Source organism: Bos indicus x Bos taurus, chromosome 21 (genome assembly GCF_003369695.1).
Source record: "Bos indicus x Bos taurus breed Angus x Brahman F1 hybrid chromosome 21, Bos_hybrid_MaternalHap_v2.0, whole genome shotgun sequence".
NCBI lineage: Eukaryota > Metazoa > Chordata > Mammalia > Artiodactyla > Bovidae > Bos > Bos indicus x Bos taurus.
Window position 1 is genome coordinate 47,839,813 of NC_040096.1, and position 15,190 is coordinate 47,855,002.

Below are 15,190 nucleotides of genomic sequence, written 5' to 3' on the forward strand. Positions count from 1 at the left end.
ATTACATTGGGTTGTAATATACATAGTAACCTTAGGGGCTGTGCAGGTGCTGTTAAACTAATTAACCTAGCTTGCTTTATAGTTGTGTGTGTGTATGTATGTTAGTTACTAAGTCATGTCTGACTCTTTGCGACCCCATGGACTGTAGCCCACCGGGCTCCTCTGTCCATGGAATTCTCCAGATTAGCATATTGAAGTGGGTTGCCATTCCTGTCTCCAGGAGATCTTCCCAACCCAGGGACTGAACCTGGGTCTCCTAAACTATAGGCAGATTATTTACGATCTGAGCTACCAGGGAAACCCTGCTCCATAATTACTAAATTATAGTTAGTAATTCAGTTTGCTCTGCAATCAAGTTCTAACAGCCACCGATCTGGCTGCTTCTGTTTTCCTGATTTTCTCTTAGAAAGTTCTGAGGATTGTTGGGGAAACTGGTATACCATGATGAGTGTTTCTTTGCTAGTTTAATTTGACATATCTCTCCTGAAAGTGCATAGGTGCTTTTCCTTGAGAACAAAATAGTGCTGTTTAATGATAGATTTTTCTGTCTTCACATTTAGAAGCTTGTATATTACTTTCTTCTAGGGAAATAATTTTATTCTAGATGCTCAAGCTGCTGAAAGTCTATCTACTACAAGGAAAGGTTTACCACATTGTATGTGACATATCATTTGAATATCTGAAATCTTAATTTCTAGGTGATCTTTGGAAGAAGAATTTTCAACTGATTTTGGAAGAGTTTTTTCATCTTTTATCAAGGAATTCCTGACTCTAGGTCTATGCAGCATAAAGGGATGCAGTGTGTCCACCAAAACAGAGGATGAGTGAGATGGAAACAATTTTGAATTTCTATGGTACACGAATGAACATAGCATCTGAAAAAATCTACCTTTCTCTAAATAAATACTCTGTTGGTAGAGAAGAAATGTGATCTAGTTGAGAAATAAAAGTGGTGAAGACTCAGTATCAGCTTATAATTGTGAATTTTTATTTACGGTGTTTGGGTCTTTGGATATTACTCTAAAAGTCTGTGTAACAGCCATGCTCCAGGAGATGGTGGCTGTTAAGGTTTCGTGCTGCTGCTGCTGAGTCACTTCAGACGTGTCTGACTCTGTGCAACACTATGGACTGCAGCCTAGCAAGCTTCTCTGTCCACGGGGTTCTCTAGGCAAGAGTACTAGAGTGGATTGCCATATCCTCCTCCAGGGGATCTTCCTAACCCATTGCAGGCAGAGTCTTCACTGCTGAGCCACCAAGGAATTCTGTTAAGATTTCATGCGTGTGTGCGTGCTTAGTCGCTCAGTTGTGTCCAGTTCTTTGTGATGCCACGGACTGTAGCTTGCCAGTCTCCTCTGTCCATGGAATTCTCCAGGCAAGAATACTGGAGTGGGTAACCATTCCCTTTTCCAGGGGATTTTCCTGACCCAGGGATTGGACTGTGGTCTTCTGTATTGCAGGCAAATTCTTTACCACCTGAGCTACCAGGGAAGCCACAAATCTTGTTGGGGAAAATGTTTGGTCCAATTAAGTATTGCTCAGAGTTAGTGAAAGTTACAGAAAACATAATTACCAGGAATACCATGGACTCAAACAGCTATAATTAAAAAAACTCACAATTCTTCAAATCTTGTCATGAATGCCTGATTAATTTTTTCACTTCCAACTATTTAAACATTTTTTCTTTTATTGTTTGTTTTATTATTATTATTTTATTGATAGTAGACTCTATTTTTTAGAAAAGGTTTAGACTTCCAGAAAAATTACAAAGACAGTATGGAGATTTCCCACTCTGTTCCCCCTATTATTATATTAATACAATAATGATGGGTAAATAGTGGTCCCCAAAAGATATGTGCTCAGTTGCTCAGTTGTGTCTGACTCTCTGTGACACCATAGACCATAGCCCACCAGGCTTCTCTGTCCATGGAATTCTCCAGGCAAGAATGCTGGAGTGGGTTGCCATTTCCCTCTCCATACCCAAAAGATATATCCAGATCCTAACCCATGAATGTGACCTTACTTGGAAATAGAGTCTTTGCAGATGTAATTAAGAATCTTGGAATGAGATCATCTTGGATTTAGGGTAAGCTCTACATATCTAAATTCAATATGACTGTCCTTATAAGAGGAGAAAACCCTGTGAACACATAGACACACAGGGAAGAACGCCATGGGCTGATAGAAGCAAATTGGAGCAATGCCGCTGCAAGCCAAGGAGTGCCAGGGGTGGCTGGCAACCACTAGAAGCCAGGAAGGGGCAAGGCAGAATTCTCTATAGCATTCAGAGGGAGCATGGCCCTCCCAACATTTTGATTTTGGGCTTCTTGTTTCCAGAACTCAGAGAATTAATTTCTGTTGTTTTAAGCCATCCACTGGTAATTTGCTACAATAGCCCTAGAAAACTCCCAGTACATCTGACAGCTGTATGATACATTTGTTCAAACCAATGAACCAAATAACCATAAAGTATATTTATACTTTATGATTAATTAAGATCCATGCTTCATTTGGATTTCCTTAGTTTAAGGTAATGTCCTTTTTCTGTTCCAGGATAGAAGCGGATACCACATTTCATGTAGTTGCCATGTCTCCTTAGGCTTCTCTCAGCTGTGATAGTTTCTGGGACTTCCTTGTTTTGATGACCTTGACAGTTTGGGGGAGTACTGTCAGATATTTTGTAGACTATTCCCCAAATATCTATTATTTTATTTGGCTGCCTCTGGTCTCAGTGATAGCGTACGGACTTAATTGCTCTGTGGCATGTGTGATCTTAGCTCCTCAGCCAGCATCCCCTGCATTGCAAGGTGATTCTTAACCACTGGACCACTAGCAAAGTCTCACATGATGTTCTTTTTGATTTGATTGTGTGTTATGTGATTTTGGGAGGAAGACCACTGAGGTGCCATTTTCATCCTATCATATCCAGAGTACATATTACCAATGTGATGACTTACCATTGTTGATGTTGACCTTAATTGTCCGGCTGAGGCAGTGTCTGCCAGAATGCTTCACTGTGAAGTTTTTCTTTTTTGCTCCCTTTCCATACTGTAGTCTGGAAAGAAGTTGCTATATATAGCCCACACTTAAGAAACGAAGAGCCACGCTCCGTCTCCTTGAGGGCAGATTATCTATAAAAACTAATTTGAATTCACCCGGACAGGATATCTCTTCTTCCCATTTATTTATTCAGTCACTTGCTTATATCAGTAAGACTCATAGATGTTTATACTTTGAGTTGTGGTCAGTCATTTTGGTCATGTCTGACCCTTTGCAACCCTATGGATTGTAGCCCACCAGGCTCCTCTGTTCATGGGATTCACCAGGCAAGAATGCTGGAGTTGGGTTACCATGCCATTCTGCAGGGGATCTTCTCCACTCAAGGACTGAACCGGTATCTCCTAAGTCTCCTCCATTGCAGGCAGATTCTTCACTGCTGACCCACCTGGGAAGCCCAAGTTATACTCTAATACTATTTATTATTATTTTGCTAAGACTGTTGAGCTTTGGTCATTGAGAGCTCCTTCAATTGTCTCCTGTGTCCCTTTGACAGACCCTATCACTGTGGAATTTTTTTTTAACACTTAATTACTGGCAGTGCAGATATTCCAGGCTCATCTTGCTTATTTCCTGTGCCAGGCCACAGAGTCAGCCATTTCTACAGGAAGTCTCAGGTGCCTATTGGAGAATGTAATTAGAAACTAAGATCTGGCCTTTGGATGTGCTTGTTGCCCCCAGGTCTCTGTTGCTTCTAGGCCTTCTCAGCTCACACAAATACATGCCTGTATTATAACTCCTTCCTATAAATACACATATTTTAATATACATAATAAATTTAGTAAATGCACATAGTGTGATATTTCTATATGTAACCATCTTTGTCTAACTTAAGCTATTCATGAGTTCATACTGATGTCTCCACCTCTAATTCACGACCACATGGATCGTTCTGACCTCGTCCCCTGCTTAATCTTTAAACTCCCAATAGTTAGTGACAAACCTGGTTGCCCCCACACTCCATCCATTTACCTAATTATTCCAGTATAGAAATTTCAGAATTATTTACCCATATTCTTGTGGAAAATAACCTTATCAACTACAGTGTAGCACAATGTACAATTTATTTTGCCTGTAGTGTTATATACTTTACTCATTTCCAAAGTTACTAAGGTCAGCAATTTTTTCTTTCTCCTTTCATTGAGATTGTTTCATATATTTATAATACAATTAGATTGTTTTGTTATATTCCACATTTCATTGTGGGATTCCTCTTGACCTCCCAAATAATTTTTAAAAAATTTCAACTTTTATTTGGAAAAAGTTGAAGGAAACAAATACAGAAACCAAACTAACGAACACATGACTACATGTGTGTTTGTAATTAACATTTTGTCATACTTGTTTCAGTTTTTTTAAAAGACATTTAAAGAACAGATTAAGTCCTCTTGTACTTCTTAATTCCATTTCTCTTCCTTTTTACCCAAGGACAGTTACTGTTACAATTGTGTTTTTTTCCCCACTCCATGATTTTTTACTTTATTAGGTGTACTTGTGACCTTAAACAATAAATCCTGTAGTTCTGTGTGTTCTAGGAACGTTTATATAAATGACATGACTTTGTAGTTATCTTTCTAAATCATGCTTATTGTACTGTTAAATAGTATGCTACTAAGATCCATCTCGGAGAAGGCAATGGCACCCCACTCCAGTACTCTTGCCTGGAAAATCCCATGGATGGAGGAGCCTGGGAGGCTGCAGTCCATGGGGTTGCGATGAGTCGAACACGACTTCACTTTCACTTTTCACTTTCATGCACTGTAGAAGGAAATGGCAACCCACTCCAGTGTTCTTTCTTGCCTGGAGAATCCCAGGGACGGGGGAGCCTGGTGGGCTGCCATCTACGGGGTTGCACAGAGTTGGACACGACTGAAGTGACTTAGCAACAAGATCCATCTATGGTTGATAATGTTTGTGCTGGAATGTCTTTACAGTGTTTAGTTAAATGAATATAATACATTTTATTCATCTACTTATTAATTGACATTTAGATTGGGCTATGATTTTGCTATTTCATATGCTGTATCGACATCCTTGTACATATCTCCTCATGCATATGTGAAAGAATTTCCTTAGACCATATAGCTAGAAGTGAAATTGTTGGATCGTGTGGCATGTACATTTTTCTATTTTACTAGAAACGACCAGTTTACCTCTAGTGTGATTTTACTAGTTTCCCACATCCTTGGCATCACTTGAAACTGCTGACTTTTTATTTTTGCTAATCTTATCAGATCAGATTGTATGATCAATTGTCTTTCCCAGATTTTCAGAGACTGTGGAACCAATCACTTCATTTTCTCAGGAACTAGAACTAATTTTGATAGAAGCTTGAGTGTTTATCCTAGGGGCTATTTATTAGTTTCTAATAGCCTTTTTATGTTATTTTCAAAGGTGTCTGCTTATCCAGGAGTTACAAAGTTGTTTTGGAATCTAACTTCACCCAAATTCTCTGTTCCAGTATCTGTCATGAAGGAAACCGTATATCCAAAATATGAGGTAAAATACAGAATGACTTTTCTCTATTGTTGTTTACTAATTAAACTGTATAATTAATTATGATATTAAGTTTTACTGGAAGTTACTATGTAAATTGTCAGTAAAGACTGCAATAACTGAATGATTGGATGGCACTATAGAAAGTACGCATATAATAATTATTATATATATATTATATGTGTGTACATATATACACATATACTTATAAGCTTATAACTATGTGTATACTTATACATGTACACTTATAGGTATATTTCTAAGAAAATGGTTGGACTATCCATGTTACTTTAGCTACTCAAGAAAAATATTCTCCTTTCTTTCTGAAGGACTTATTTGACTGACCAGGTATAAAGCATCTTGGGCTGTTTAGAAGATCTTCATGATATGCTTATTTGCTTTTAAAAGTGAATTTTTAGTTATTGTTTAAAAAAGTTTAAAACTACCTAATACAATTATTAATCTGTTTTCTTCTTCCCTTAAGGTATTTAACATTTTATGTTACACTGCTTATTTTAAAGGGCTTCCCTGGTGGCTCAGATGGTAAAGAATCTGCCTGCAATGCAGGATACCCGGGTTCAGTCCGTGGGTTGGGAAGATCCCCTGGAGAAGCAAATGGAAACCCACTCCAGTATTCCTGCCTGGAGAATTCCATGGACAGAGGAGCCTGGTGGGCTACAGTCCATGGAGTCTCAAAGTAGAAAAATCAAGAGAGGAAAACCAAAATAGTCTATTATTTTTCTCCCTCAAGACAATTACTGTCCACTTTTTGGTCCACTTTCTTTCATTGTTAAAAGTTCGTTTTCTTCCTCCTCCTCTTCCTTTTTGTCTCCTTTCCCCCTTTTCTTCTTCCTACTTATATTTTCCTCTTAAAATAATTCTGTGATGAACATCATTGTGCATAAAGTTTTAATGGTATTTAGAATTATTTTATTTGCGTAGGATCCTAGATAGATTACTAATAACACATATATGGAAAAGAATAAGACAAAAAAGTTAATCATAGGGAAAGAACAACCAGGGTAATAGCATAAGTCAGACATAAAGAAATTCTGTCCATATATGCCTTTGTTTGAAATGGGGTCATCAACGTCAATGTTGATATTGAAACATCTTTACATTCCTTGCATTACTTGATTATGATGTATTATTCTTAAATATTATATTGAATTCTGTTAGGCAATATTTTATTGTTTTGTAAAATATATACTAATGAGTGAAATATATATGTAGTGTATTTTTTGTTGGACTCTTATCAAGGTTATTCTTGCTTTATAAAGTTAATTGGTTAGCATTTCATTTTTTTATTATTCTGGAATTGAAAGAACATAGGAATAATCTTGAAATTGTGGAAGAATCCACTGTCTAGGAACATTTGAGCTATTTGGGAAGGTAACTTTTGACAATTAGAACCTTTTATTTTCTAATTCTTGGGTTACTCATGCTTAATATTTTTTCTCAAGTCAATTGGTAACATATATTCTTACAAAAAGCCATCTATTCAGTTGAAATTTATAAGTTTATGTGCAGAGTTTGTATACAGTCTCTCTTTAGTTTTAATCTCCATTTCTAAAGTTGGATTATTTTCTTTATCATTTCTAATGATATTTGGGGAATTTTCTTTTTCCCCTAGAATAAATTTTCTAGAAGTTAATTTAGTATTTTTTCAGGGATCTTTTTTTCGTTTATTTTCAAGTACAGATGCTTTATTTTCTACTCATCAAATTGTTCTACTCACACGAGTGTAAAACCATCCATTTAATTTTTTTTAGCAAGGTTTTTGATGTATGATTATGGGCTTCTCTGGTGGCTCAAAGGTAAAGAAAGAATCTGCCTGACAGTGCAGGAGACATGTGTATGATCCCTGACGAGGGAAGATTCCCTGGAGAAAGAAATGGCAACCCACTCCAGTACCCTTGCCTGGAAAATCCCATGAACTGAGGAGCCTGGTGGGCTACAGTCCATGGGCTCAGACATGACAGCGACTAAGCAACAATATCTGAATCACTGTGCTATACATTTGAAACTAACACAACATTGTAATTCTACACCTCAATTTAAGATTAAAAATCTCTCTTCCCCTTCCGCAGTTGGTGGATTATGGTCTGAAGGCAACCCCTGCCTACTGCTCTTTCTCTCTTTATCCTCCATTGGTAGCATCTGCTTCTAACTGAACTGACACAATAGAGGAATCTGTGATATTAGTATAGTGTGATCTAAACTGTGTGTTTATAAAGCATGGACACATTTTTCTGTCTTTGTGTGGATAAAAGTGTGAATATAGGGAACTGAGAGAAGGCAGAATTGCCTGAACAGAAGTAAAAATTGCAGCAATTTTAAGAAGTTTGGTTAGAACTGTTGAAAATGGAGTAACACATTACAAAGCTAGTTCAAAAATAAATTGCTCTTGGTGATTGTTCAAATCCAGTGACCAGAAGGACAAAGATCCAACAGGACTTTCTGGTACAGAAAGAGGGCCCAGGACACTTTCCATTCACTAGAACTGGAATCAGACCTTTGTTCAAAGACTATTGGTTCCTTTGAATGGGAAATTCATTTAGATACAAAGATCTGTGTGCCTCATTTTTTAAAAGCAAATTTTACCTATTTACATATATTATGGTTATTGGTATTTTTTGTTTTATCCTGCCATTTGATTTTTGTTTTTTATAGATGCTGCCTTTTTTTTTTTTTTTTTTAATTTGGACAAACTAAGCAATTTACTCAATCGTTCTAAAAAACAGATCAGATCAGCCACTCTGTCGTGTCCAACTCTTTGTGACCCCATAAATCGCAGCATGCCAGGCCTACCTGTCCATCACCAACTCCCGATACTTCCATTATAAAATGAAGAATTTACAAAGTCTTAACAGTTAGCAGTATCCCAGAAATCAAAATGAAACTTCATTGTACAATGACAAATTTAGTACTGTTTACATAGCAAATTTGCCAAAATGTTACAGTCCCCTTCTTTGTCTGCAAATTCATAAGCTAGATATTGCCTTTTGTTTGTTTTATATTCTTTTTATTTCTTTTCTTAAATTTGTCTTTTTTGTTATTCCTTTTAAAAAAATTTCGGTGGTCTGAGTATAATATATTCTGATTTTATTTTTAACTATTTGGATAAATTATATTTTATTATCCCTGTTTTGGAAGTTATATATATTGTTTCTTATTCCTATGGTGGTCTCCCTAGAACATACATGTTTAATTTATCAATATCTAATATTAATCAATACCTTTATACTCTTCAAGGAAAATGCAATTATTTGAAAACTTGTTATTCCATTTACTCTTTCTTGATTTAATGTGCTCTTACTTTGATACATTTTTAGATCCTTATCTTTTAAAATTCAGAAGATATTATTCTTATCATTTTATGCAATAATCCTTAGATTTTACCCATGAATTTATCTCTCTCTTTTTTCCTTTCTACTTTTCAAGCATCTCAGACCTTTCTGTCTGGAATCATTTTGCCTTCTACTAGAATATATCTTTTAGAATTTGCTTTAAGGGAAGTAGGTCTACAGTTGGTAAAAATTCTGTTTTTTTCTTTGTTTTAAATGCCTTTATTTTACTTCATGCTTGAGGTATATTTTACTTTGTGATAATATTATTGCAGATACTTATTTTTAGCACACTAATGATGTCTCACAGTTTTCTGGTATCCACTCTTGCTACTGAGAATTGATTCTTAAATATGAACCCTTTGAAGGTTCTTTGATAGTAAATCAAAGAACCCTTTGATAATAAATTCTCTGCCTCCCCCCTTTTACTTTTAAGCTGTTCTTTTTTCTTCCATGAAGTTTCAGTATGGTGTGTCTAGTTGGAGATTTCTTCTTATTTATTATATTTTGGAATGATTGCGATCTTTGAATCTGTGGTTTGATATCTTTCATCAGCTATGGAAATTTTTTAGTTACTGTTTCTTCACATTTTGCCTCTATTCTGTCCTTCATTTTCTGGGTCTTTAATAACATGTATTAACTACTTTTTCCCCCCTTGATACTGGATCCTGTACAATTTCTTCTGATCTGTCTTATAGTTCAGGTTCATAAATTCTTCAGTTGTGTCTAATAATACTGTTTAACTTGTTCTCTGCATGTTTAACTTTGGTTTTATATTCCTTTTAGAATTTATCTGTCTTCTCTATTACATTCTGGAGTTTTGTATTTTTGGGTACTTGTCTTTAAATGTTTATCATTGTATTTAGAACATTATTTTTAGTAAATATTTGAGACCTAGAATGGCAGTTCTTCCTCTAGAGAAAATTTTTTGTCAGAACTTGAGATCTGTACAGTTCAACCTAAAATTGAGGTTGAGGCTTGAGTTTCTTTGAACACCTGTGTACAGAGCCTAGGCTGCAAGTCTACACAAATGCTGATTTACATCCATTCATTCCTGTCTTAGGGTATAACCCTGTAATATCCTTGTAGCCTTGGATACCTGTATATTGTATATATATAAAATCAGTTTCCATACTTCAGGGAGACTCTGGGCTTGCCTGTCTGTCACCCTTGCCCCTTAAAGTTGCACATATACAGCTCAGATTTGCAACTGTTTTGGCAAACATTTTGTGAACAAAAGCATCTTTGAATACTGGGTTTACCTTTTCAGGTTTTTGGATTTTCTCCTATATTTTTTGCCCAGTATCTCTTCATCATATTATTAGCTCTGATGCTTTGAAGATTACCTTTGTCATAATACATGCTTTCTAGTTGTTCTCAGAAGAATTGCTTGTTGCTGTTCATTGTTCAGTTGCTAAGTTTGTTCAACTCTATGTGACTCCATGGACTGTAGTGTGTCATGCTTCTCTGTCCTTCACCATCTCCCAGAGTTTGCTACAAACTCATGTCCATTGAGTCAGTGATGCTATCCAACCATCCTTTGTTGCACCCTTCTCCTCCTGCCCTCAATCTTTCCCAGCATCAGGGTCTTTTCCAGTGAGTCGGCTTTTCACATCAGATAGCCAAAGTATTGGAGCTTCAGCATCAGTCCTTCCAATGAATATTCAGGGATGACTTCCTATAGAATTGACTAGTTTGATCTCCTAGAATTACCTAGCCTGCCATAGTTAGAAGTAGAAGTCATAATTGACTTTTAAGGTAGCAAAACTGTTTCCATTTCCATCTGCATCCCAGCTTTTATTGCACACATACTAATTGTAGCAATATTCCTGTAATAGAGCAGAATTTTTACATCACATATATGTAAGCACTACTGTAATTGTCCTCTCAAGGCATGCTGGTAGGAGTAATATACTGATAGGTTCCAACATATGAACCATATTGTCTTTTTACAAAGCAGCCATTGATTGTTAGTTCTGCTGTTTTGATATAAAACACAGTGTTAAGGTTTTTGTCTTTGTTATTGTTAAAAGCATTCTTTTAAAATGTCATAGCTGCTATTCCTCCATATTTGAATATTTTGTGTAAGCATATGGCAAAATAATTCCAAAATCCTTGTGTGTCACATACTTTGTTTTTGAAGAATAATGATGAAAGTGACCAGGTATCTTTCTGCAGTGTCCAGTAATTCTCTTACATTGCATTGTGCTATAACTACTTTCCAAAAATACAACAGAGAGGATGAACAAAAATTCAATACTGATGATAACTAAAATTAGCCATTGCCTTCTCTGTATCTGTTTCATTCTCAGTAATAATTACATGATACTTTTAAAAGTTCATTTTCTACTGAATAAATATTTTAAATTTTTTAAATGCTAGTAAACGACAGAATGATCTCTGTTTGTTTCCAAGGCAAACCATTCAATATCACAGTAATCCAAGTCTATGCCCCAACCAGTAATGCTGAAGAAGCTGAAGTTGAACGGTTCTATGAAGACCTATAAGACCTTTTAGAACTAACACCCAAAAAAGATGTCCTTTTCATTATAGGGGACTGGAATGCAAAAGTAGGAAGTCAAGAAACACCTGGAGTAACAGGCAAATTTGGCCTTGGAATACAGAATGAAGCAGGGCAAAGACTAATAGAGTTTTGCCAAGAAAATGCACTGGTCATAACAAACACCCTCTTCCAACAACAGAAGAGAAGACTCTACACATGGACATTACCAGATGGTCAACACCAAAATCAGATTGATTATATTCTTTGCAGCCAAAGATGGAGAAGCTCTATACAGTCAACAAAAACAAGACCAAGGAGCTGACTGTGGCTCAGATCATGAACTCCTTATTGCCAAATTCAGACTGAAATTGAAGAAAGTAGGGAAAACCACTAGACCATTCAGGTATGACCCAAATCAAATCCCTTATGATTATACAGTGGAAGTGAGAAATAGATTTAAGGGCCTAGATCTGATAGATAGAGTGCCTGATGAACTATGGAATGAGGTTCATGACATTGTACAGGAGACAGGGATCAAGACCATCTCCATGGAAAAGAAATGCAAAAAAGCCGAATGGCAGTCTGAGGAGGCCTTACAAATAGCTGTGAAAAGAAGAGAAGCGAAAAGCAAAGGAGAAAAGGAAAGATATAAATATCTGAATGCAGAGTTCCAAAAAATAGCAAGGAGAGATAAGGAAGCCTTCCTCAGCAATCAATGCAAAGAAATAGAGGAAAACAACAGAATGGGAAAGAGTAGAGATCTCTTCAAGAAAATGAGAGATACCAAGGGAACATTTCATGCAAAGATGGGCTCGATAAAGGACAGAAATTGTATGGACTGACAGAAGCAGAAGATATTAAGAAGAGGAGGCAAGAATACACAGAAGAACTGTACAAAAAAGATCTTCACGACCCAGATAATCACGATAATGTGATCACTCACCTAGAGCCAGACATCCTGGAATGTGAAGTCAAGTGGGCCTTAGAAAGCATCACTAAGAACAAAGCTAGTGGAGGTGATGGAATTCCAGAGAGCTCTTCCAAATCCTGAAAGATGATGCTGTGAAAGTGCTGCACTCAATATGCCAGCAGGTTTGGAAAATTCAGCAGTGGCCATAGGACTGGAAAAGGTCAGTTTTCATTCCAATCCCAAAGAAAGGCAATGCCAAAGAATGCTCAAACTACTGCACAATTGCACTCATCTCACACGCTAGTAAAGTAATGCTCAAAATTCTCCAAGCCAGGCTTCAGCAATATGTGAACCCTGAACTTTCTGATGTTCAAGCTGGTTTTAGAAAAGGCAGCGGAACCAGAGTTCAAATTGCCAACATCTGCTGGATCATGGAAAAAGCAAGAGAGTTCCAGAAAAGCATCTATTTCTGCTTTATTGACTATGCCAAAGCCTTTTACTGTGTGGATCACAGTAAACTGTGGAAAATTCTGAAAGAGATGGGCATACCAGACCACCTGACCTGCCTCTTGAGAAATCTGTATGTAGGTCAGGAAGCAACAGTTAGAACTGGACATGGAACAACAGACTGGTTCCAAATAGGAAAAGGAGTACGTCAAGGCTGTATATTGTCACCCTGCTTATTTAACTTATATGCAGAGTACATCATGAGAAATGCTGGGCTGGAAGAAGCACAAGCTGGAATCAAGATTGCCGGGAGAAATATCAATAACCTGAGATATGCAGATGACACCACCCTTATGGCAGAAAGTGAAGAGGAACTAAAAAGCCTCTGATGAAAGTGAAAGTGGAGAGTGAAAAAGTTGGCTTAAAGCTCAACATTCAGAAAACGAAGATCATGGCATCGGGTCCCATCACTTCATGGGAAATAGATGGGGAAACAGTGGAAACAGTGTCAGACTTTATTTTTTGGGGCTCCAAAATCACTGCAGATGGTGACTGCAGCCGTGAAATTAAAAGACGCTTACTCCTTGGAAGGAAAGTTATGACCAACCTAGATAGCATATTGAAAAGCAGAGACATTACTTTGCCAACAAAGGTCCATCTAGTCAAGGCTATGGTTTTTCCTGTGGTCATGTATGGATATGAGAGTTGGATTGTGAAGAAGGCTGAGCGCCGAAGAATTGATGCTTTTGAACTGTGGTGTTGGAGAAGACTCTTGAGAGTCCCTTGGACTGCAAGGAGATCCAACCAGTCCATTCTGAAGGAGATCAGCCCTGGGATTTCTTTGGAGGGAATGATGCTGAAGCTGAAACTCCAGTACTTTGGCCACCTCATGCGAAGAGTTGACTCATTGGAAAAGACTCTGATGCTGGGAGGGATTGGGGGCAGGAGGAGACGGGGATGACAGAGGATGAGATGGCTGGATGGCATCACTGACTCGATGAACGTGAGTCTGAGTGAACTCCGGGAGTTGGTGATAAACAGGGAGGCCTGGCGTGCTGCGATTCATGGGGTTGCAAAGAGTCGGACACGACTCAGTGACTGAACTGAATTGAGATGTAAAAATTTCATCAAACAAAGCAGCAGCATGGTTTACTTCACCATGAATCCTATGGAACTTAGGTCTTCGAGTTGTTTCTATATATCCAAATCACTGGTTACAAGATAGATAAGTAGCACATTTAATAATAACTATAACTATTGCAGCAGTTTGCGTTGCAGCAATAAATATATATATAATCTAACTGATACAATTCAAACCATAAAGCATTTAAGGAAATTTTCATTCCAGTTGATATTGGAATGTTTGCTTGTATTTGTCAGTGAATAGTCACATATTGATAATAGCTCTAAATAGCATGTTTTGTTCATAATCCTGATGTTAATATGCTGAAGAGCTTCAATACCACTCTATGAGGTCACAGGATCATTGATTGTCCTGAGTCCAAGAGTGTAAGAAATAATGTGGAAGTATCGGTTTGGCTAAGGTCCAGTGCCAAAGCCATATTGTGGGTTTTAGCCAAATACTAGGGCTGCAGCTGGAGTTTGATCTATGTTTTTTTTTCTAGAATTATACTTTCCTATGTATTGCTCTTTTGGTAATAACGTTTTAGTATGTAACAACAGTAATCATAGGCTCTGAATTAGAAGTATTCTACTATATAGTTTAAAACTGTTATCTTTCTTTTATCACAGAGTGCACAAACAAGCAGAATTTTAATTGAGAAATTTACATCTGAAAGCAAGGAAAGTGTCATTACTTTAAATCAGCATAGGAGAAGTTCCAGGGTAAGTATAATTTTTAGTCTAACTTATGGGTTGGTGTCTTTGTCTTCCTGCAGTGTAGATACTATTTCTAGTGATTTCACAAGTAATTTCTTGACGTTTCCTCATTCTGGGAAATGCCTCAGTGCATTGACCAGAATGTTTGCAGAGGACATATTTCCTCTTTTTCAAATATGCTGTCTTTATGACACTCAGAATATGTCATTTACTAATCAGTAGTAGGATATCTGCTGTGAGTTCTACTGAAATTCCTACAATGTCTATTTTTTCCATCATTTGTCACTGCTTGCCCAGGTCTTAAATGATCAAAAGAACATGCTGATGAATCTTTTTACCAAATGAGGGGAGGGGATTGTTTATGGCTATGAAACAGAGTAACACTGAATTCTCTAAGTGATGACTGGATTTGTGCCCATGATTTTATAGTCACTAAAGTGTATCTAAGTAAAATAACTAAATGATAAACACAGTTGGAGAGAAAAGAGATAGCGGTTGAGGGAAGAAGACAGGTATGAAATTCATATCACTGGCTTTATAAATATCCTGAACTTTATAAGGGACAAAGAGGAAATGGTTTTATTTTTCTTTCCT

General features: G+C 37.0%; 1 protein-coding gene across 1 annotated transcript in view; it reads left to right on the forward strand.

The window, feature by feature from the left end:
• The window catches only part of TTC6 (tetratricopeptide repeat domain 6), a 186,172-nt gene that overhangs the window by 89,358 nt on the left and 81,624 nt on the right, over positions 1 to 15,190 (forward strand). Inside the window, exons 7-8 of the mRNA XM_027521191.1 lie at positions 5,449 to 5,553; positions 14,510 to 14,602. Of these exons, the coding sequence (XP_027376992.1) occupies positions 5,449 to 5,553; positions 14,510 to 14,602 (198 nt within the window). The remainder of the gene's footprint in view (positions 1 to 5,448; positions 5,554 to 14,509; positions 14,603 to 15,190) is intronic.